The sequence below is a fragment of the Diadema setosum genome, chromosome 18 (genome assembly GCF_964275005.1).
Source record: "Diadema setosum chromosome 18, eeDiaSeto1, whole genome shotgun sequence".
NCBI lineage: Eukaryota > Metazoa > Echinodermata > Echinoidea > Diadematoida > Diadematidae > Diadema > Diadema setosum.
The window spans coordinates 29744636-29768662 of NC_092702.1; the positions used below are offsets into that span (position 1 = coordinate 29744636).

General features: G+C 37.0%; 2 protein-coding genes across 2 annotated transcripts in view; one reads left to right on the forward strand and one right to left on the reverse strand.

Annotated features, from left to right (window-relative positions):
• Nucleotides 1-916: 916 nt before the first annotated feature.
• On the forward strand, nt 917-7594 carry LOC140241894 (ciliary microtubule inner protein 2B-like). The gene is made up of 7 exons (XM_072321643.1): nt 917-1151; nt 2159-2234; nt 3341-3524; nt 4166-4393; nt 5251-5431; nt 6210-6337; nt 6858-7594. The coding sequence occupies exons 1-7, from the start codon at nt 1060-1062 to the stop codon at nt 6971-6973; spliced, it is 1005 nt and encodes a 334-aa protein (XP_072177744.1). The 5' UTR covers nt 917-1059; the 3' UTR covers nt 6974-7594.
• Nucleotides 7595-12552: 4958 nt separating this feature from the next.
• The window catches only part of LOC140241504 (uncharacterized), a 35593-nt gene continuing 24118 nt past the window's right edge, over nt 12553-24027 (reverse strand). Inside the window, exons 3-5 of the mRNA XM_072321232.1 lie at nt 14977-15204; nt 13902-14139; nt 12553-12736 (exon numbers count right to left, since the gene is read on the reverse strand). Of these exons, the coding sequence (XP_072177333.1) occupies nt 12732-12736; nt 13902-14139; nt 14977-15204 (471 nt within the window). The 3' untranslated portion in view covers nt 12553-12731. The remainder of the gene's footprint in view (nt 12737-13901; nt 14140-14976; nt 15205-24027) is intronic.

The following is a 24027-nucleotide window of genomic DNA, read 5'->3' on the forward strand; positions in this document are numbered from 1 at the left end:
GATCTTTCAGTTAGTTTGCTGACATGCCATTGGTTTCACAGTTTATTACCCCATGGCCACAAAGTTTATGTACATTTACAAATTGTATAGCACATATCCTCTAGAACTCCACGACATACATATCTTTTTTTTTGTGGGGGGGGGGGGATTTATTGTACACATATCCCCTTTCCTCTGTTTCTCTTCAGGTAGTATGCAAACGTCACAATTCACATTACACTGAAGGAAGATATGATAATCTTCTACAAGGGGCCCAGGTAGCTAGTCATCTGAAGAACTGTTCGATGCACATGTTTTCAATTACAGCGCACTCCAAGAGAAAGCTCATTTTCACTCTGTTTGATTACCTGTAGGTCTACAGCAGGTACTTTTTCCATCCATGCAAACCATCAGCACCGAATAGATCATTGCTAACATCAGAAGAACATCAAACACCAAACACATAACCACAATGAACTGGGAGAGATGTAGTACTTACCCTTGCCTAGCTTTGTATTTTAATATAATATATTTATGTGTTCTTGTATTCAGAGCTCCTTTGGTTCCACGTCTGTTGCACCTGTATCACTCACACTCAGTGTTTTCAGCGGGTTCAAGATGTGCGTACGATGTCGCTGTACATGTACCGGAGGCGCGTCCGATGTATTTTCTAGTGTGTGTAGTCTGCTACAGCTGTGTGAGTGCATGTACGGACACACACACGCATTATACGGAATCACCGTAGCGCGGCAGCGACAATCGTACAGATTCGCATTCACTGTGACATATCAATGAACGGGAGGAGGATTATTTGCTTATGAACGGAGATTCGGGCCGTCCGCTTCGCCGCTCGGTCAAAGGGGGCTTGACAACCGCATAATGAGATAGCAACAAGCCGCGGGATAGCAACACAACCGAGGGAAAAGCAGACAGCCACGCCACGCGTAAAACGAGACAGAGTCTGTCGTCAGCTTTCTTCATTTACGTGATCGCTTGCGTTGGCCATATTTCTGGCATATAACTGCTAGAATAGTTGCACATTCTTGAAGAAAGTTTTTAGGAAGAGAAAATTTTGTCAAGATGATGAACACAAGTATGCCAAACTCCACTACGTGGAATATCAAGCGCCGAAGAGACTTTGCACAACTAGCAGACGGAACACAAGTTCCGGGGTGAGTACAGTAGGGCCTACACTACAGCTTCAACAGGTCTATCTATTGAAGTGGTGATTATACGGCAAGCATACAATACGTTGTCATGTGGGATCTAGACGATAGGGCTAGATATATTCAAACATATTACAACAGTCTTTATTTCTTGCGTAGGAATACATGCATATGATGTTTATCTCTCATTATTCCAACCATGTAAATTGCCTGTGAAGGATGCAGGAAACGTACATATGTACAGCTGGATACACGTATCTCACCATAAACCAATTTATTATGAGGATAACTTTCAGCCCGTGTGCACACTGTTTACATGTGTTCAGAGCAATTATATGACTGCTATGTTTGTAATCAACTTCCTTGGCAACTCTCGGGAACTCTTCCAATCGTTTATTCCCTCGTACTTGTGAGTCATGCTATTTGGAAGAGCTCATGTTGGGATTTTTTGAATGTACAGTATTCATCTTTTTATGATCAATAATGTTTTATTGCTGACATGTTGATACGTTGTGGGGCTGTGGTACATTGTAAATTGAAAACTGCAATGCCAATCACATCAAGATCATTAGAAATCAAGGTTTAAGTGATGTTAGAAGTATATATACCGTGAATTTAGACATTTAGACAAGATTAGAGGATTTGTTTAGTTCTACAGTATGTCTCTTTGTAGCAATTTTAAGGTCTTGTTGGCATTCTCTTGAAATAAGGAAGTACAAGTGTATCTAAAGTTTTATTTCATATCTTTATCTCTTTTAAAGCAATTGTGTAAGATTTGTTATCATTTTGTTTGTTTTCTTTTTTTTATAAGCCATTCATATGTTTTTGGGTGAAGATGCATCAACTGTACAGTAATTTGATGTGATTCTCAATTTGAAAGTTATATGACAGCCAACATGTAAAGTATAGAATTTTAGGAATTTGAAAATATTTCATCGTTTGCATGATTGGTCATACCAAATGGACCATCATTAATTTTCTTTGTTCTTCCATATTTCTGTATCTTCCATCAGATACTGTGGCTACATTGAGCAGTACAAGTATCATGTGGGGGATACTTATGGAAACGCAACCAACAAGTTGGAGAATGTAAGTGCAATATTCCTTCAAAGTACACATATGAGACACAAACATACAAAAATGTACATCCCCTTCTTGTAAATATTATCAAAAATTAGTGGAGACCATATTCTAGGTACAGTATGGTGGTTGAACCCTTGATAGATTTGTAAATTTTGTCCACCAAAGTCCTTTTCTGCAAGTTGGTAGATACAGTATAACCATAATCTGTCCAAGAAATACCATTAACAGGTGGGTTAGCACACTACGTATATGGATGCCCATGTCAGCAGGATGTCACTTTAGGCCAATCAGTGAAATTATATGTGTATACTGACTATAAATCTTCATCATCAAAATCATTACATGTTTATCATTTATTGACATCATTTTGTTTCTTGTACCCCTGTGAACATGGTACGTGGAAGTATATAAGCCCGGTGGTATATCATGCTGATGTACATGTATGTCACATCTCTCACACCCCAGATTGACAAAGGCAGTTATCGTCAATCCGCTGTGGTGTTGTAGTGTATCTTCATTGTATTGGGAAAAATATATAATTTTTACCAAACAAATAAACCTTTAATAAAGACGGGAGCATGGATGATGAGATAACACTCAATTATTACCAGTAGTTCAAGAAATATCTCCACATGCCCTTGTTTAATTCTTTGTGTGTGTGTGGTGTGTTTTTTTTTTTCTGTAGAAGAATCCTGAGATAATGATATATTGCTGAGTTGCCTGGTATTTTGTCACTGGGGCACACTACAGACTGTACTAGTAACTGTGTGTTCAGTGTACTTCAGTGTACATAGTTGCCATATCTGCAGCATATCTTTGCATGTGCAGTACACAGTAGTACATCATGATCTTACCATAAAATGAAGCCATACATTGTCATGATAGAAAGGCAAAGACTGATAGGAACAATCAATCCTTATGCTGTCATGTGATTTCCAACATGAAGTGCTAAATTCCTAACAAATACATCATATCTAGACTGATTTTAAGGGAAATGATGGGTAGTTGCTTAAGACATTTCCAGCAATGCCATAACATCTTTGATGATGTCATAGTTACAATCAATTATGCAATCAGTCTTTCCTTCCTCTCTCCTCTCCTCCCTTGAACAGAGACGAGCAAACCGCCATCCCATCATCTCGTCGTGGCCAAACAACTATTTCGAGGCCTCCACGAAGCACGTTGGCACAGGCCTCACCGGAGCCACCACACTGCAGGGAGAGAAGCGCCCTCTAAGGCTGCCCAAATCAACGGGAGACAACAAGCTTACCGAGAAGATGGTGCCAGGATACACAGGTAAAAATTAATAGATATGACTTCAGTGCACTAGGAAGCTACTTGTAAAGAGAGATTTCCCCAGTTATTTACTTTTTATATATTTCATATGCTTATGATAAAAAAAGTGGGAATGAGTACTGTAATTGATGAAAGGTTCTGTGTGAGTTTAAAAGTGATCATCTCATAATCGTTGGCTGAGAACGAGAAGGGCTTTAAGGTGCTTTGAACACGGTGGCTTTTGAATAGTGAAAGGTAACGCTCTTATCGTTCTCACAGTCTAGCAGATTGGAGTATTAAATGATCTTTTGATCTCATGAATTCCATGGCATTGTAGAGTGTTCTCAATTGGTTGGTATCAAAGTTACAACCTGTTGCAGTCAAACTTCTAGTCAGACAACCCTATGATGATGTCATTCTGCAAGTATGATCACGATGGATTGTGACTTAAGATTTTGTGACATCATAGTCTGATGATGATATGATTACAGGTACAGAGTAATCATTGATTTGTCAGCTCATTCATATTTATCTCTACACAATGGCTAGAGATTCCTGCTTGCCCTCTCACCTATATAGTTTGTAGGCCCTACTGTTTATTCAGTCTTGTGATATGTAGTGCGAAGTGTAATAATCATACACTATCAACTTTCATCCAACAGGGTACATTCCCAGAATGCCCTTCAAGTTTGGCAACACTTACAAAGAGGATTGTGACGTCTGCATTGACGACTTTATGCACAACACCAAGACTCATGACCAGAAGATTCACAACCTGAAGACGACGGTGGTCCAGTCCAGACCGCTCCGCCCTGCTGCTGATGACAAGGTTGTCATCAAGCAACTCAACTTCTACCGAGACAGGCATCCCACTAGCAAAGTTCTCCTAGGTGAGCTATCCATTCCGTTTGTAGGGTTTAATTGCAAAAATGGGGTAAACACCACTTTTAAACATTTTACAGTAATTCCATCATCAGACGAGAGCAAAATAAGATCTTTCTGATTATACCAAACCTCTTACATAACAACAAAATTTTGGAAGTTATGATAAAAGATATTTAACATTTTGCTATTACTTACTATGTTTTTTAGCAGCTTTGATAGCAAATGATTTTTTGTTATTCTAGTCCACTCTAAATCCTAATCTTCTTCTTCTCTTTTTCTCATATCTCCTATCACATTTCTCTATTTTCTTGACACTAATCCAGTCTCTAATCTGGTAGTAGAAATGGGTTTTCAAAAATTGCTCCAGTCTTGAGTTACATAGGAAAAGTAGACATTTTCCAGTGGGAAAAATCTATTGTAGAAATCTTCTGCTTATTAATGTTGTTTTTCACATATCCAACTTGTCTTGAATATTTTGAAAGTGACAGATGTGATTCATGTCTTAAAGCCAAAAACTAATATCAAATGGTCCACATAGATGTTGGTCAGTGATTGGTCACAATGCAATCACGTGACTAAATGCAGTGAGAATCAAAATTGTTACATTGCATGCAGTGATGTCACACCAGGTAATAGAATCTCAGAATTTCACTGTCTGCTGACAGGGATTTAATAAAACAAATGTTGCCTTGTCTGTCATTGTAAAAGTCACCTGACAGTCCCTTGTGAATTATATTTTCCCTCAGTGCTGCACGTTTTGGGAAAAATATATTCTCATGGGGGAATGGCAAGTGTTATATTACACCTCTAAAAGTGCAATATCTGTAAGATAATCACTCATTTTGCAATTGCCCCTTCTCAGAGGACAAGAGGGAATCCAGGGAGGCTCCAATGCCTGGCTACAGGGGCTTCATCCCCAGGCAAGGGGTGACAGAACTGGGCCTTGGCTCCAGGTACCATGAGATGTGTGACAAGTCCCTCAACGTCTTCTACGATGAGACCGACAGGCATGCAATCATCTCCAAGCCCGGGTATATACCAAGGTGAGTTTTTGCGCATTATCCCTCACGTTAGAGTATGCTCAGATAATTATTGTAATTGTAATAATAATAATAATAATAATAATAATAATGATAATAATAGTTATTATTATTATTATTATTATTATTATTATTATTATTATTATTATTATTATTATTATTATTATTATTATTATTATTATTATTATCATTATTATTATTAATATCATTATTAATATCATTATTATTATTGTTATCATTATTATTATCATCGTCATCATCATTATAATTATTATCATCATCATCATCATCATTATTATTATTATTATTACTTTTACTTATTATGTATTACTTATTTGGCCAATTGCGATATACAGTACAAGGATATGTGTAGTGTGTATAAAATGTAATGAAGTGACACTTGGGCCGGGGCTCACAAACGTAAAACTCTTTACTATTACCCAGGGGCATCATGTGAGCCCTCATGTGTCACTCCATATCACATAATAAAGATCAATAAAACAAAAAATAAAAAATAAGAAAAAAACATTTATATACATCAATTGTGTCATGATAATTACTATAAACAAGATTTGCAATTGAATACATGATGTAACTAGTAATTAATAATGCAGCCACCTTCGTAGGGTACAAGTACATGTATATAATAGAAGGGGAACGGGATCCCACGTGTTGGTATGTATACGTTGGCTGTCGTTGACCCTGTCATCATTAAAATCAACATCACCTCATTTTTCTTGTTCTGATCAAATGAGAATTACTGTTTGTTCTATTGTTCCAGGACCAGGGTACCTGATGAGGAAGCCAAGGCCAGCCTCCAACTAACAAGGGAGGACCCAGGAACACTCCATCAACGTCGCCTTTACAAACAGATCGGCATGGTTCCCAAATACACTGGCTACTTACCTCGTAAGTTCTCTCATTTTGGAATGTACATGTATCTTCTTCCCTATTCATTTTGCTAGAAATAGGTAATTTTTAAATACATTTTTTAGTCACAGTATATTGAGTAGGTGAAAATGTTTTCCTGATAATAATGCTGGATGAGAAGAGTGATATGACAAACTGAATGCCAGAGTACAGTCTGTCTGGTGGATGATTACCAGTAATCACATGATATCTGAGCTAGGCCAATTTAAGTTTAACATATTCTGTCATTAGAATAATTTGTCAATGGTTAAAATAGTAATAAGCTTGACAAGATAGGTAATTTAGCATCCTGACTATGAGAAAATATCCAACTGAAAGAAGAAATGCAGATATGAACTTGTCTGTGATACGTATACAAGTGAATCTGCAACCATTTGCATAAAATATCAACAAGCAGGCCCTTGGCATTCATTTGCCTTGAAAATAGATATCCTTTATGAAAAATTGTGTGTACCAAATGAATGTCAGTATCTTTTTCCATTCCTCTTTCTATTTTCAGAAATGCGCTTCCGCTTCGGACACACCTACGGTGATGCCTCAAGATCTCTTCCCGTATGTACCCACAAGCAGGCCAACTATGGAACGCACCTTCACACTCTACAGCAGTCCGCCTAGGAGATTTCAGTCATGAAAAAAGGAGAAAGTTTGTAGTTTTGTTCTCAAATCTCGTCTGTTTGGCCGAAATGAGAATATTCCTTGTTTGGCAACACATTTTTCTTCCATGACAATCAGGTTAAAGAGACATTTCTAAACCTTGGTTCTCTATCTGTTGAGGAAAAGTGCTTACCAGGAAAAAATTTGGTCAAAACTGAAGATTTGGTATCAATTACTGTATGACCAGAAAAATTTACGGCATGAAACTTTTACGAATTGGAGCTGATGACCTTTCTCGCAGCACGAATGTTTCAGGAATTGCTAAAGATAATGTTGTACAGCATTGTCCTGGCATTCAATGCATCGAGTAGACAAAAACTTTTGTGTGCATTTTACCTTCATGAATCTTGGTCCCTCGCAAAATTCATGAAAGTTTCATGCATGCGAAAATTTATGGTTTACAGTGTCCCTTGATGTACTTCCTGTCACAAAGAGCAATTCTGGTCAATTTCTGCCATTTTGAGATGGTTCGTTTTTCAATGAAGTTTCTCATTTCAGTGGTGTATATTTGTGTTAGGTGCAGCAAGGGTGGCAGAATCAACTAAACACATTGCAGAGGTCAGAGTATGATCAAAAACTTACTTTGGGATTATGACTGTTAAAGTAGCTATCACTATGCAAAAGCTTTTCCAGTAATTAGAGAAATATATGCAAAAGATTATTTCTAACATCTTTACAGAAAAGGCCTTAAGGGCTACCAAAGAAAATGAGCAATAGAGTTAATTGAAAAATATCTTGAAGTTTGTCTTGCAACAGTTAATGTGAAACCAGAAACATTCAAAGCATGAAGCTTTTGGGAAATGGAGCCAACAGCCTTTTTTGCAGCATGAAACGTTTGCTTATCGCCACTGGCATTCAATGGATAGTGTAATTCTACACTTTTGCGTTCATTTTACTTTCACGAAGCTTTGCTTCTCACAAAATTCAAGAAAGCTTCATGTGCATTCATCCAACTGATCAATCTGCATGGCAGATAAATATTTGAAATCTAGCCAGGCCGATTTCCCCTTTATACTTCAAGTCATTACACATTCTACTGCTACTGAAATGGTAATGGTGACATGTTATTTTTCAAACACAAATGCAGTCACTTTTAATGACTTTTATGCTGATAATACCATATGGAGAAAGTAGCAAACAAGCAGCAGTACTATTTCTAATTACTCAGTTCTTTGTTCAAGCCTCCAGACCAACAGGTCTACTTACCAACTTCCATTATGTATTTTTCCCATTTCCACATTGAAAGATTTATGACTGTTGTAACTTTACAATAACTGCAACTAACAGGTGGCATATTCGGTGGAGTTCTGGCTGATCCTTACGGCATAATATATTGTTTTATCATTGTAGTGATGTAAGTCACACAGATTTATTCTTTGCAAGTGTTACATTGCTTGCAATCATAATATGAACCAGAGTGCTTCTCTAAATAATGATATATGCACTTCAGAAAAGTTTCTAGGTCTATATTTTTCAGATTGCTTCCAGTTGCTAACACACACACACACACACACACACACACACACACACACAAATACACAAAGGAGGAGACAAATAACACCCTGTGTTTGAGCTGAAAGATTTATTCATAACATTCCTTTGATTTCACCATATTCTAAAAATATAAAGCTTTGATACATTATGTACATAATTCTGATACTGCACATCACTGCAGCACAAGAGTGGTTAGCTTCACCTGTGCACAAATGAACAAATTCAGTTTGTACATTTTTTCTACATCGTAACTTAAGGATACTCATGTGGTGTTTTAACTTTCAAATGTATGCAGACCAACAAATATGTCATTGTTCTCTGTGGCGTATTTGCAAATCTCACTGTTTTCTCCACTGAAACATTATAGGAAAATCTCTCTTTTTCATTACAATATTTTCCAGATTCGAAAAGAGGTAGAAGAAATAAAGGCTGGATTTGTGTGGATTGTGTTCCCATTGTAACTATATGACCGTGCAACCACAGATCAATATTACAAATTAACAAAAATGTGATGGAATATATGCACAGTGCATGCAGCGTGCTCATAAAGGTACAAGGTGTATAAACCTATTGTTGAGATTACTCACTGACTGATATAGAACTTATTTGAATATATAAATACAGTGTAGTATACAGTGATGCAACTGTGATAATATGCTGCAATGTGTTTTGCTTTCAGAAGTAATAGTTGAATACTTTCTCATTCCACAAAGATTGTTAGGAGAGAGTAGCAGTTGCATTGTCCACTGATTCACAAACAGTTAAAACTTTGGGTGGCTCTTTTTTTTTTTGCTACAAACTTGTGCTAAAAGTATTGTTGAATGCTTCATTTTGAGGGGAGGGGGTTAGAGTTAAACCCTAGCAGACAGGGGCTAATCATTTCTTTACATTCTGCATACCTTCCAATGAACCAATAGCGTTTGTGACAGCCATTAACAGTGAAAAAAAGCTTTGACCTGATACCAGAGACACTAACAATGATTATTATTTATTCCAGCAAATGCTATGAGATACATAATTGCGGGACAATTGAACTCTCAGTCATATATAGCGAGTTTTAATTGTAAATTTTGTGTTGTGTATTGCTGTAAGCAACAATAATTCTTAAAAGGCTAGAAATGTTTGTATATAATTCTGAGTACATAGTGAGAGATATTTTCTCTCATCTCCAATCAATTGTATATTTGTACATTACACAATCTTATTATTATTTGCTGTTGATACACACATGATGTTTGTAAAGGTACCTGTTTTTCTAAGAAATAAAAATACTTGAAATGGTACAGGAAATCAATATCTCACACATCATTTTTCAGATGTCTTGCATGGTAATTTGTCTATATACCAGCTATTTCTGGTGGATAATTACCAGGTAGTATATAACCCATTGTGCAGATTAACAAATTTGACTTCGCATATTGGCAAAATGTGGTGGCAAAATTGCAACAAAGGCCATTCTTTGTGTCCTAACCACATGTTTCTGATTTCATCTGCATGCATATTTGTGGGTATTTTTATTCAACATCTTGTACTTCACCCATTAAATGCCAACTCGCAAATTATGTTGTTCACAACCAAGACAAGAAAAGCTTGTAATGTTTGTTTAGTCTTCTTATTTCAACCAAAGAGTAAGCCCTCTAGTGATGACCATGTTAAGATTATTTGTGGCCGGACAGTTACTGGTAATCTTTGTTAACTCTACCCCCGACCCTTGACATAGGCCGACCCATGACATGTAAAGAGGCAAGTTTCAGCAGTGAGGAGAAAGAAAATACAAAATTGTACCAGGTATCCATTTGTCATTTAGATGCATCCTGTAAGTCATGAAGCATCCTTATTGACCTGGGTTCAAGAAACAAATTGTGTCAACATTACCTTACAGAGGTAATTTTTTTATACTACAACCAATCATTAAGTGTAACATATGGTCCCATGAATAGACTAAAACTACAACATGTTTTTAAGGACCTTCTGGGAAAATTCACAGTCAAGTTTCCCTTATTTCCAATATCTTACTCTTGAAATTTGAATTTGAATTTGAATTTGAAATAAAAATCATACTAACATAAGTTGAGATCTCGCAATAAAAAGGATTAATGATAATAATGATAATTTGCATTTATGCAATAGCAACATAAAAGGTGTACTGAGTGTGAATATAGTTGCAAATACAAATTTTCTTCTGCTTTTTCCCACAAGGCTTGAATATTCTGCAACATAACACTCATGGCTTTGCTCAATATTTTTACTTGTGTAAATGACCTAAGAATACACATTAATTCTTGCAGAAATAGCCATTTCGAACAAATCTTGTGCAGTGATTTAGAATTCATATAAACTACAATTGGAGTTTGAAAGGAACATGAACAGATCTGAAAGCATGCTTTCCATGAATACACTTCTGCCTGCATAAAGAAATTCAGGAGGTCTGACATCAAAAATATTTCATGATTTTGATGAGAGAAAATCTCCCACAGTCCAAGGTATTTTTAAGAAGCACCTTTGATGGCAAAGAGTGGAGTGCAACATATTTGTCACTTTACCATTTTTAAATGCTGAATACAATTAACTGCATAGCTACACTAACTTTCGACTGCTCATCATGCCAAAGTAGCAGCATACCCTTATTTTGCTCTTTTTATAACAGAGGTCTTTGACAAATATACATCATTTTGAAGAAAGCAGAAAATAACAGAAAAAAATACCTGAGAATACATTAAACTTCCATACAGATATAATAATCAAAGTCCATAAAAGTTTTGGAGTACTATTTACAATGAAAATATATGCCTCTTGGCTTTCTGTGTTGACTGAAATATTGTAGCCTGTAGATATGCTATTTACATATATAGTACTATTATGACAACAGGTACAGCAAACTTCCCTAACAAAACTCACACTTATCAAGATAATGTGCTTTAACACTTCCACTGATAATCATCCAAAACGGAAAATATTACAATGATAGGTTTACGCAGCTTTCTTAGTGATTTAGATTATTGATTAGACTCTCCACAAGTAAAGTACTCATTATTAAGTACACATGCATATGCATATATGCGTACACATACTGATGTCTTAGCGATAGCACTTTTTTTTTTAGCTTTCGCATAATATAACGCATTTTCACAGGCAAATCTGTCATTATCTTGCAGCAAATCCAATAATTATGACATCAAAGCAACATGCAGCATCACTATCAGGCAGAAAGTATTTCAGCGATTCAGACTTGCAGGGACCATCAGTGACCAAGCAATTAATCCACAGGCTGCATTAATTATTTCATTTATCAATTTGATGTCTACAATCCCTTCCACTTCAAGTGTATGTCAATATCAATATTTACATTTTCTCATTATCCACAAGAAGTCAAAAGGAAAGAGTATGTGACAATTTGTGTCAGATTATGGTCATTGCTATTGGTTTTTTATGCATATCCATCCATATTTTAGCAGCTTTGTGTGGCACACATTTTCACTGTGCTTATAATTTAGCCTGCATTCAAGGCTTCATGTGTTTTTTTTTTTCTTGACTTTCCACTGATGCTTCTTACATGATCTCAAACACAGTAAGACAAAACTCTCTTCTTTCTTTAGTTCTATTAAAAAAATACAGTAGTGCTTTTGCAATGGTCCATGACAGGTCAACATCTTGGGCAAATACTGTGAACATATACTGAAAATCTTGCAAGCTAGAAGTGGGCCACCACTATTCATGAGGAAGATTTTGGGGATGTTTTTGGTTTGGGGTGTTTTTGTTTTTGTTTTGTTTTGGTTTTTTTTTTTTTTTTTGGGGGGGGGGGTTAGTTTAAAAAAAAAAGAGATGTGCAAAATTTAACTTGACTGCATTGAGACAATATTTGATCTCAAATTTATGCAAAAGCATACAAAATACTTCTTGGTCATTGAAAATTGTAGTTTCATTAGATTTCCACAGTCATTAAACTCATTTTAAAGAATGTTGTGTTACACAGAAAGTCTGCTACACAAGGGAAATGAGCTAGTCTTACTCAATGTGACATGTAACACACCAGACAGAATTAACACAAATAGTCTTTAGTGCAGACTGAAGAAAAAAAAATTATAGAAGCCAGCATCTGATTTCTTGGGGATGCGCATCCACAGCAAAGTCATCTGTCGTAAGAGACGTCAAGCGATAACCCTGGCAGCTGACTTGTTTGGTCTCAGTCATTCATTTCAGTACTCCCATCCGGATCTGTCCTCCTTTAGTCTTTGTAATGATGCAAACATATGAGAGAAAGAGAAGGAGAGAATTATACAGACATAGAGAATCAGATAGAATGAGAGAGAGAGAGAGAGAGAGAGAGAGAGAGAGAAATTAGAAAGATAGACAGACAGACAAACAGATGAGCAGACAGAGGAGGGAAGAGAGACACACACAGACAGACAGTCAGAAATATATAGACAAAGAGAATGAAAATGTGACATGATAAGATCATATGAATAGAACTATTGATCAACACTTTCAGTAGAAAAGGGCATTATCTGTGAATTGTTCGTGCCAAAATGGCACCATAACAAAGAGTCAAAGAATACAAGTGCTATTATTATTCATACAAAATTGCATTATCCTGTTATTGTACAACAATAAGACACCCTCTTTGTTTCTATTGGTGTTATCACATATATGAGGGGAAACAGATATTAGTCACTGCTTTGTGAATTGCCCTGACATAGAATTCCCAAAACCTACGATAAACACTCTCACACTCTTGTTTTCAGGCTATTCACTTCTGATTCACTGCAAACACTCAGCTGCCTAATTCTTAAATGATGAGATGGGGGAAAAAAAACACCTCACACCGCACTCACTTCATAATGTGGTCATTTTGTACCTTAAAAAGTGTGTATCTACAGGGCAGTTCCACTTGATAAATTTGAGAAGTAAGAGAACGAGGGATCCAATTATAGAAATATACAGGCTATCCCTTTTCATCCTTTGCAGGACAGGGCCCTGTTTTATGAAGAGTTAAAATTGATTATAGTTGATTTCAACTGTAAATCTATGGCAGCCTGTGTGGGAAGGAAATTTAAAATCGATTTCATCTTTTGATAAAACGGGGCCCAGGTATATGTGCCCTATGGCTCACAACTGGGATATGGGTATGTATGTATTTCATCATGTTATGTTTCAGATGGGGGAGAGAAAAGAAGAATCACTTGAACCTCTTCTCATGTTCTTCTCATGCAAACCTAACCCATTAACCGAGCCCCCCCCCCCCCACCCCATGTGCCAAGCAGTCTACCAGTTTTATAGTGTCTCACAGGTAAAGGGTCAAACGGTCCCCCATAAAGATGCATGAAGATGCTCTAATGTTTCTTTTGCACCAATCTAAGTGATGGCTGCAGTGTCCTGGTCCCACTTCTCAACTTACCTAACATATAGAATTCGTCGTTAGGCCGGAGGCTAGTGAAGATGGCCATCCTGTTTGCCATCGCGAAGAAGCAGGCAAAATGGCCGATGTCGAAGGCGTCGCGCTCGCTGAGGCCATGGACCTCTAGGTTGGTGAAATGCTCCTCCGTGATTGGCTGGTTCTTGGTGACAGCCATGGCAAACTCCAAGATGGCACGCTGTCTGTCCGTCAAGTTAGCAGATTTCCAGTTGACCGTCACCTTGAAGGTGTTTAAAATTGAGTGAGGGAACAGAGAGTGACTGACCACAGTCAGTATTTACTACAGGTCACCATGCTTTATGGCATAGGCTTGATAGCTGAATTCACTTTAAGGTACTGTTTACCATTGGGAGCAGTGATTTAAAAAATGTTTGAGTTATCAGATTTGATGCATATGTGTATAGGTCAGCTGTATTACAAGACATCGCACCATATTATGATTTAAAATTGTTGCAATAAAGCCTAAAATGTGATATATTTTCTCACTAAATCATAACTGTAGAAAGTTTAGTCTAGAAACAATTTTATTATAAGCATTGTTCAGATTTTGTACATTTAACAATACTTAACATTGATTATAATGATTAACTTTTTTACACTGGGTGGTTCTATCCCTAACTCACATTTAAGAACTATTTTAAAGCACTTAGGCTGGGTTTTTGTTTCATCTGCCAATAGTAAATAATGTCTTTAACACATTTTATTCTTCTATTAATAATATGGCTTGTATATAAAATAAAACCCCAAGTTAAATGTTACCTTTATCTGTTTTGAATACTAGTTATATACAACATTTACAGAAGAGATCGGATGTACACAGTATAATGAACAGGTTTTGCAGATGTGGTTGTAAAATCATATTCTCAGTAATTTAGCGCAATGGCAATATAACCATCAAAATGAATAAATTGTCTTATCATCACATATCTCAAAAGCCATTCAAAAGCAAAGAAAAAAAAACCTGGATCATGGCATCATATCAATGCAGGCAATTTTGCCATTTACATAACATATTTCCAGAGAGACCAGTGCAGTATTTGGCTGGCTAATGAATTACCTGATCAGTGAGCTGTGGATCCTCAGTCAGCATCCGAAGCATGGCTCGGTGGGACACGGAGCAGTACAGACATCTGTTCTCACTGCTGATGGCCACCGTGATCAGTTCCTTGTCGGCCTTGGTCAGGTTACCCCTGTCAGCCATCAGGATCTCATAGTAACCGAAGAATGGCTGGAAGGACTCCGGCACATAGGACATCAGCTTGAAGATGTTGGGCAGGAAACCACTCTGCAGATACATAGAGAGGGAGTGAGGGTGGGAAACGGGGTTGGGGTAAACTTTATGAATCCTCTTGGTGAGAGAGGTGTTTTTGCTTGTTCAATTCAACATGAGAGAATGATATGTCATAGAATTTACACTCACTGATATTTGCCATAAATTCTACTCAGAGAAAGTCATACCTATTCCTGCATACATGAAGAGTTTTATTGCAAAATGAGCTAAGTGCCATTTTTAAGCATTTCAAAGTAAGTCCATCATCAGATAGAGCAAAATTGAAACTTTCAAGTAATACCTCACTTGTGACATAAAAAAGGAATATTCTACAAGTTATGATTAAAAATATCCTGTATTTTCCCATTATTTTCTTTGTTTCTCAGCAGCTGTAATCACAAATGTCTCAACTTAACAAGAATGGAGTTAGCTCGTTTTGTGATAAAACTCTTCATATAATGCTCTAACAGAGTCACTGTCAGGTTCTGAAATTATTGTTTGAGGTGCAGATAGGCATTCATGATCTGTGCAAATTCAACATAATGAATCTTTTTGCAATGTTGACTCCAGTCACAATACTAGTTATTTGTATCATCACTGTTTATACATGCAAATAACACAGGGCTCACATAATTGGCCAGTTCATAATCGTGATCACATTTGTGGGCATTTTTCTTGTGAGGAACTCCCGACAAGTTATCCTTCCATCTGTACATACTTAGAATCTGGTTTGATAACTCAGTCATTTTTCCGGCCATCAAGGCAAGTCTCAGGCAAACTTGTCGTGCAGGCCAACAACCTCTGTTCTACAAGCATGTGCACATAACTTGAACATTTCAGTAAAAACAACATTCTGACAAGTGTATTCTGTGCCTTACAGAAGTTGTTTCTCATGACAACAAAAAAGCTTGTTCATGACTTGCCTGATGATGCAGGCACGGACATAACTGGATTCCAAGAATTAGAGTTTATATACAGTTGTGCTGTCCTATGAAACATATTGGGTATGTGGATTTGATGAATGTATTTAAACAAGTGAGTTACTCTGTGAAAGTCGGAGCAAAATTCAAATGTTATGAATTCTTAAAAGTTTTCATAAATTCCACATGCCACACTCCCTAGATGAGAAACCTTGTTCCTATGTAGAAATCGTTTTGACATCGCAAAAAAAAAAGTGATATCAGAGTCACACAATGATATTAAGAAATGTTGAGAGAGTTTCACAAGTTTTCGATTATATGAGCAGTTCACATTCTGTCAAACTTTTGTTGAGATATGTTTGGCAAATATTATTCTCCATGCCTTCTGAGGAGCTAGGTTAACTTGGCATTTGATATCATAGAGAGAGATTCTATTTGTTGAAATGCTAAAATCAAATTTAAAGGAATCATGCTTTTCACAAACTTGCAATTTTCTTTTTCAAACCTGCCCATACAAGGAAAAATTCTGGCACTCTGCAGCAAATACTTCTCAATTAGGATAGGGGGTTAGGATCTCTTTCAATTATTCAACATGGGAATTATAGCAGAGGTTTGACACCCACATTTAATGATGGCTATTTTGAGCGGCTCGTAAGAAGACTTCTTTTATGGCCTTGACGTATTCAGGAGCGGGAGAGGTCTTTGTCAGATTCGTAATTTTAGCGAGGTCACACAATTGAATTAGTCCCTTCTACTCCCTCTTGCATTACCCCACATTTTAGCAAGAAGTCAGAATGCTGTGATTAATTCCGAATGCTAACAACAGAAACTACAAGTACTATCAAAGTGCATTCACCTCAAACACTGTCTGGTTAATGCATGAGACCAGAAGGTTACACGATAACGCTATTTCCTGGTACTTGAATACACTTTAAAACTTAACAGCAAGAAGTTCTTGGCTTGTCGGGCTAATCTAATTCCAGGAAGGATGCGTTCTAAAGTTCACAATCTAAGACGGTAGTTGATGATGATGGCAGGGTAGGAAAAGAAGAAACAAATAGGAGAAAAAATTAAAATAGTTACTTGGATTTGTCCCTGCAACTTTGAGTTATCTCTCAGACAAATTAGTGGGCCTGAATGTTAGTTTTAGTCAATTACGTGTGAGTTACTGCATACCTGCAAATGCACTGTATGAATACTGAGAATATCTATAGGGAGCATGTCTACTGCACAGTGATGGAGTACTTGTAAAATATATGTTTTACATATACACATATATGAGTAAAATCAGAGAGATAATTATTAATAAGACATCTTCCTAGAGTCTCTGGTCTAATTTTTTTACTGAGGGGTCAAAATCAGGTGTTTGCAGTTTGGCTATGATACTTCATGCCAACAACATGTTGCTGACGAATTTGATAAATTGGTATATTTTCAACACTATCATGAATAATACGTCTCAGGTTTAGATCATATTTACCGATATCAGGTCCTAATGAACCAACCGCTATTTTGAGCTAGCTTGCAAGACAAACATCTTAAGATGTCTTACTAATGCACGAATGGCTATGAATAGGATAAGATCAATCCCATTCACTTTTTTGGTTGGAATAGAGTGCTTTGATGGGTAAATGAGGACTTAAAACTTGCACTTCCAAACCAAAATACCCATCGACAGTGTATCCCAGTGACCACTTTTTTGTGGTTATGTAATGTTTCCTTTTTATTATCATCATTTTTTACTATTTATTGTTAGTTTCTCATTGGGCAGAATTTATCTTCTCTTTCATTTGTGCTTGTCGTTTTCCATATACACATACAATTTTTGTCAAGAACCAGTGTGTGTTTGTCAGTAGCCACCTGAATCGGTGTAACTCTAAAATTGATATTTCAATCAAATTTTCTTCAATGTGTTCTTCTAACATTGCTGCATTCCACCCACACATATTATGGTGAACTTGTCCTTAAATAAACCATCAGCAGAAACTTCTATATGGTACATTTGCATCAAGTGTGGGGTGGTGGTATGTGAACATTATGGGTGTATTGGTTGAATTGATTACCTCATAACTCTGGTCTACAATATCATTATATCTCTGTGATAATGTAAAATTCTAGCGCTTTCTTTCAAGCAAGAAACCTCCAGGTGCATCAAATTAAATTGCACTCTGCAGTCGTACCTTGTATATTTGGTTTAATTTGATTTGAAGTGATTCATTTTACTTGACTGCAAAGGAAGCAATGAATGCTTATGAGTAACCATCGATGGGAATGAGGGCTGCGAGTCCCATCCAAATGACTAGACAATGATACAGTGCCTTGCCTTGGGCACAACTGCTGCAGGAATAGGACTTGAACCAGTGATCTTGTTCTTGACGATTTGTGGTCTGGATTTGAGCCATAGCAACTCCTCTTGTGCTCTTTTTATCTCTCTCTCTCTCTCTTTCCCTGTTTTTGTCTTTAATCTAGCTACAGATGAGAATTAAACCGAGCCATTTTCCCCGAAATGATACTTGCCCAAATCTCAAGTGTCCTTTTTTTTTTCAGCCCTCACAATATCACAATAAATTGAAATGCCTTCACTGAAATGTTAAAGTTGTGGTAGAAATTAGTTCTGTTTCCTGTTTTATGCCACAAGTCAAGCCCTGAAGAAGACCTGTAAATAGGTTGAAAGCTTGACAGAAAGCAAAAAAAAAAAAAAATACACAACTTCCCACCAGTTCCTCATTTATTAGTCACAAATTCTTTTTACTGACATGTATTTCTCTCTAAGAAGTCATATTTCTCTCAAATTCCCAATATTCTCTGAGAAGGCCTAAAAATCTTAACCAATGGCAGCCAAGAGGGTTGATGGGCCTGGTGTCACAACCAATTGGCGTCACTACAAGAATGCATTCTACAGAATTGATTTGCATTCTGCATGTGGTACTTTGTAAGAACAGAATGTTATTGATACATTTTGAGCTGGAGTTGCTTCCTATTCAGTATGACACTCTACCCTACTCTGACTTTGTTTCCTCACCTCCCCCCACCCCCTTTCCTTTGTCTCCAATTTAGCTAAAAATGAGTAGTAGAGCCATATGGCTGCAAAATGATCAAATCTCAAGTACACGTATATTGTCCCTTAGTCCTTGAGACAAACAAACAACAATAGCACCATGGAAATGCTTCCACAAGAAATGTAATAAGCTGGGTAGAAATTAGATCTGTATCCTGTGATGCCGTCTGTATCCTTGTCGGTAACATCTGTCTCCTTTTGTGTGTACTTATCTTTGAGTTTTCTAAAAGAAGTTCAAACATTCTCCAAGAAGTCTTAAATATAAGCCAATGGCAGTTAAGCCAGTGATGGACCTTGATGTGTAACATCTGATTGGTGTTGCTTACAAGACAATAAAGACGGTAGTTCAGTGTCACATCCAATTTGCCTGCTCGGTCTCCGAAAAGCTTTGTTCCAATTTCCTCAGTACTTTTTAGTGCCAAGGCCTCTGTCCCTCCTGATTAGGAGTCTTGTGATACTTTTTGCATCCATTTGGAATGATTTATCTCTATCAGGATATTAATCACACAGGCTACATCCACTTTTAGGGGCAACGGCGGCCTCCTAAACATGAATACACTTTGGGGTGAAGACACAAGAGTTTTTGTCCCCAAGAAGCAAAACTGGAAGTTGTCAGGAGTTTGCACAGGGCGCACAGCTCACAGTTTGAGCCAATGTGTTTAAAGGGTCCTCTGGTGTCATGCCAATTTTTGTGCCATTTCCAATGTAATCTCTTCACAACCTTACACCTGCTATATGCATGATATCTACACCCACAGAAGACATATAAATTTGATGGCGTTTGATTTTAATTATTTATGTCTGCTTTCTGTATTTTCTTCGCTTCTCTTAGGGTTCTCTTCCTTTATTCTATTTGTACCTAAAGTACTCCAATGAGTGCATTTGGCACATTATAAATCATATGAATTCTTATCATTATTATCATAGATATCTATGGTATATTTTTCTATGTGATTATGTTTCTGAGATGAAATATCTGCAACAAATTCTTCTAATGATCTCATGTTGCTTCTATACACCTTCAAAAAATACTTATTCAGATCAAAATCATCTGAAACAAATGAAAACACTTCAATGTTTACCAAAATGTGATCAAAGGGGAGATCCTCATTTTGAAGTGATTGTAGAGTTTGGCCATTCTCTGTTCACACTGCAACAAAAAATTGTGATGTTATGGCACCTGCAACTTGTGGCTTTGATGTCTACAATAACTTGGCAGGTTGGCTGAACATTTTGAAAATGGCCATGGGGAAGGAATCCAATCATTGAACCGAGGTCACATGACAGAAATCATGTTTGTTGTTGTTGTTGTTGCGTAAGCATTCTCACTGCGGAAAAAAATGCACTCTGACATGCAATTTTCCTGGCAATGTTTCGGATGACTCCTGGCACAGTTGCCCAGCAGTTTTTATTGAAATGTCATGATCTTTCTAACGCTACGAGGTTTACAGTCAGTGTGAATGGTCCACAGGAAACTCTCATGGATACAACCTGCCAGAAGATGATTATTGCCAGAAAACAAGAATGCAAACAAGAGACCCAGGAGTCTATGGCGCAAACCTTCACCTTCCATGTATTCTAGTGACTGTTACCTGAGAAGAACATAGCAAACTTGGGGGCTTTGGGGCCGGCAAGGGGGCATGGTGTCCATTTTACACACTGGCAATTATACATGTACCTGGCAAGTTTGTAGACAATCTGGCCATGTATTTTCATAAAGAAAATCAAAATATGTCAAAAATGGCCCGCAATTTGGTTCTGGCTTCAAGGGCCAGGGCCACTCCTGGATGTGCCATAAACAAATTCATAAGTGCAGTCAGTGATGTATTTACTCAGGGCATTTCTGGCTTTTTACATTTTGTTTTAAAAAGATTTATAACTATGGAGGCTCTGCTCTCCCCCCCCCCCCCCTCTTTTTTTTTGGAGGGGGGGGGGGGCAGGGGAGGGGAACATGGTGTCCATTTGTACAAATAGGACCTTTACTGGTAGTTTACGCCATTCTAGCAATAAAACCTGCCCAGTTTAGTGACAAATTTGACCATGTATTTTTAGGAAAAAAATAAAAAATTCACATACTGGGAACCCCCAGATCTGCCATGAACAAACTTGAAACTAAAGCCACCAAACTACTAGTGCATAACATTAACTTTGCTCTATCACTTCTGGTTCCAGAGAGAAAGATTTACAGAATTAAGAGTATGGTTTGCATTTGAACAAACTGAGATTATATCCCTATAGAAATGCTACCTGCCAAGTTTGGTGAAAATCTGTCATCATACAGGTTTTCAAGACCAAGCTGGAAATGTAAAAAGTTCATACATGCCAAATGCGCTACAAATGATCACAATAGCTTACTTGAGCCTGGGGTGCACTGAAAACAAATGACAGATAAACAATACTAAAGAAAGGAATACTCGAGGCAACTTCTCCTTTTCCGCTGTAAAGGTGTAAACATTTTTCATTTTATGTTTGTATTTTTAAACTTTATTTTGTGAGGTCATCGTGGGTCATACTACGATAAACGGGATGCTGCTACAAATATATTCAAAATTCAGACCTCTACAAATTGGTTCTTGAAGTTAACTGATCCCAGAAATTACAGGTAATAACTCCAGTCATTAAAATAAATTGAACTTGCTATGGTGCACAGTACTTCATGAGTTCTTAACATAGGACCACAATGCATACGTTACCACTGTGCAGATGGTTAACTGGTTTCCCCAAAAATAACTTGAGGTGCAAACTTAATCACTGATTTGTGAACCCGCTTAGATTTGTTCCTAGATTGATAACCCCCGGTATGGGGCTGACATTTGTAATAAAGCACCAATTTCGGCACAAAAGATACGGTCAATCTCGATGTAAAGTCACATTCATCACAGCTACAATGGGGCATCATAACAAAGCCCATAAAATATTATTGAATCACATTTTTAACCCACAGTGGAATTTCTACATCAATTCACCATACTGACTCTCCATGATGGCTTTGAAAATAAAAATTATATAAAATACAACAACAACATCCGGGATTGTCACGAAGAAGTGTACTGTACCCCATATTGACAGGACCAAGTGTATCACAGCTTCAACACTGGCAACATGTTTACTTTCAATGTTTGAGTGTTGAAGGATTTTGAACTAAACAAAATGAAGTATCTACAGAAATCAAGCAATCTACCTAGCTCGCTGGCATGTGATAACACAACAGAGAGTACAGGTCACAGCAATTATCCTGCTGCTTTTTCTGTGTATTCTGTGTACTGACATGAATATTGGAATGTCAAAATATGTTCTGTCTGTTGCACATAGTTCCATTTCATGCCCTTGTGACACCATGACAGATAACTATATATATGTCTGGACAAATAGAAATTAAGTTCATCATTCTTCTTTTTTTTTTTAAATTCATTATTTTTTTTTCTGTGAAGGTAGCTGATGTATGGTAATTTTTGTATAGCATAATAGAGGTAACAGGTGCAGGGGTACTCCTGTTATCTTATGCAACATTTTCATGCACATGTTAAAGGACAGGTTCACCTTCATAGACATGTGGATTGAGTGAATGCAGCAATATTAGGACAACACATCAGTGAGAGTTTGAGGAAAATTGGACAATCTGTTCAAAAGTTATGAATTTTTGAAGTTTCTTCTCAGTCACTGCTGGATGAGAAGACTATTACAGCTTGTGATGTCACATGTATATAACAATATAAAGAAAATATAAAGAAAATTCAACATATTTTCACTTTTCCTGCATAATAAAAGAACGATTGACTTGTCTCTTTCAGAAGGCAGGGGGAATAATATTACCCTTAACATACTTCAGTGACAAGTTGAGGAAATGTGCACCCCCCCCCCCTAAAGAATGAGAAATTCTTTTCATGTTTTCCTTATCTCATTCTACACATGCGACATCATACACTGTAGTAGTCTTCTCATTCAGCAGTGACTGCACAGATACTTTAAAAATTCATAACTTTAAAAATTCATTATGGATTGTTTGATTCTCCCAAAACTTTCACTGATGTGTTCCTATTAATATTACTGCATTCACTCAATCCATGTGTATATGGGGGTAGACTTGTCTTTTAACTGTTTTCACCTCTTCAAAGTGTACTTTGGTTTACTACTCAGACTCTGCTCTCAAAAACCGTGTCATTAGTGGAGTTGTTGTTGTTTCGAGTACTCACTACAGTAGTCTTTGTAAAAGGTGGCATTGATTACAAAGACGTTTTCATGCTGCATATATTTTCAAGTTAATCATACAATTCATACAGAAAGAAGGCATTCATAGCAACAACAAAAAAATCATCAGGAGAAATCAGCATGCGACAGAAGCAGCAAATGACACCAAAGCTCTTGAAATGAAATGTATGATTGATTGATCTGTTCTAGGTTTGTCAAAATGTCTATAACGCACATAAATGACCTAGAGCTTTGTTGAAACACATTAGGATTTTTCAATGGAATCCTCTATGTGATATTCTACTCTATTTTGTAGATATAGAAGCAATCTTGAGACATGAAAATTGCTTTCATACATGTAGGTGTGCATGATTAATATTACACCATGCATGGTAGAAAACACCCCCCCCAAAAAAAAAAACAACAACAAACAACAACAATAACAACAAAGAATAACAATTATTAGACGAGACAAAGTACTACCAAGACACTTTCTTGAATGTCTCTACAATTAAACCTCATGAATATTCTCATGATGGTCATGTGGGGTATGGTTCACAACTCCTTGAAGAAAAGCTAGCTATATACTTTTTCTCTCTCTCTCCTCCCCCACTCCCACCCCTCTTTTCCCTAGCTCTCCCAGAGCAGATGTTGACATCTCTCTCAAGGTCT

What these genes read in the sequence shown, in the direction of transcription:
- LOC140241894 (XM_072321643.1), top strand. Translation starts at nt 1,060, where the DNA reads ATGATGAACACAAGTATGCCAAACTCCACTACGTGGAATATCAAGCGC. An exon ending in CAACCAACAAGTTGGAGAAT is followed by an intron (nt 2,235 to 3,340) that starts GTAAGTGCAATA and finishes TCCCTTGAACAG; the next exon opens with AGACGAGCAAACCGCCATCC. An exon ending in ATACACTGGCTACTTACCTC is followed by an intron (nt 6,338 to 6,857) that starts GTAAGTTCTCTC and finishes TTCTATTTTCAG; the next exon opens with AAATGCGCTTCCGCTTCGGA.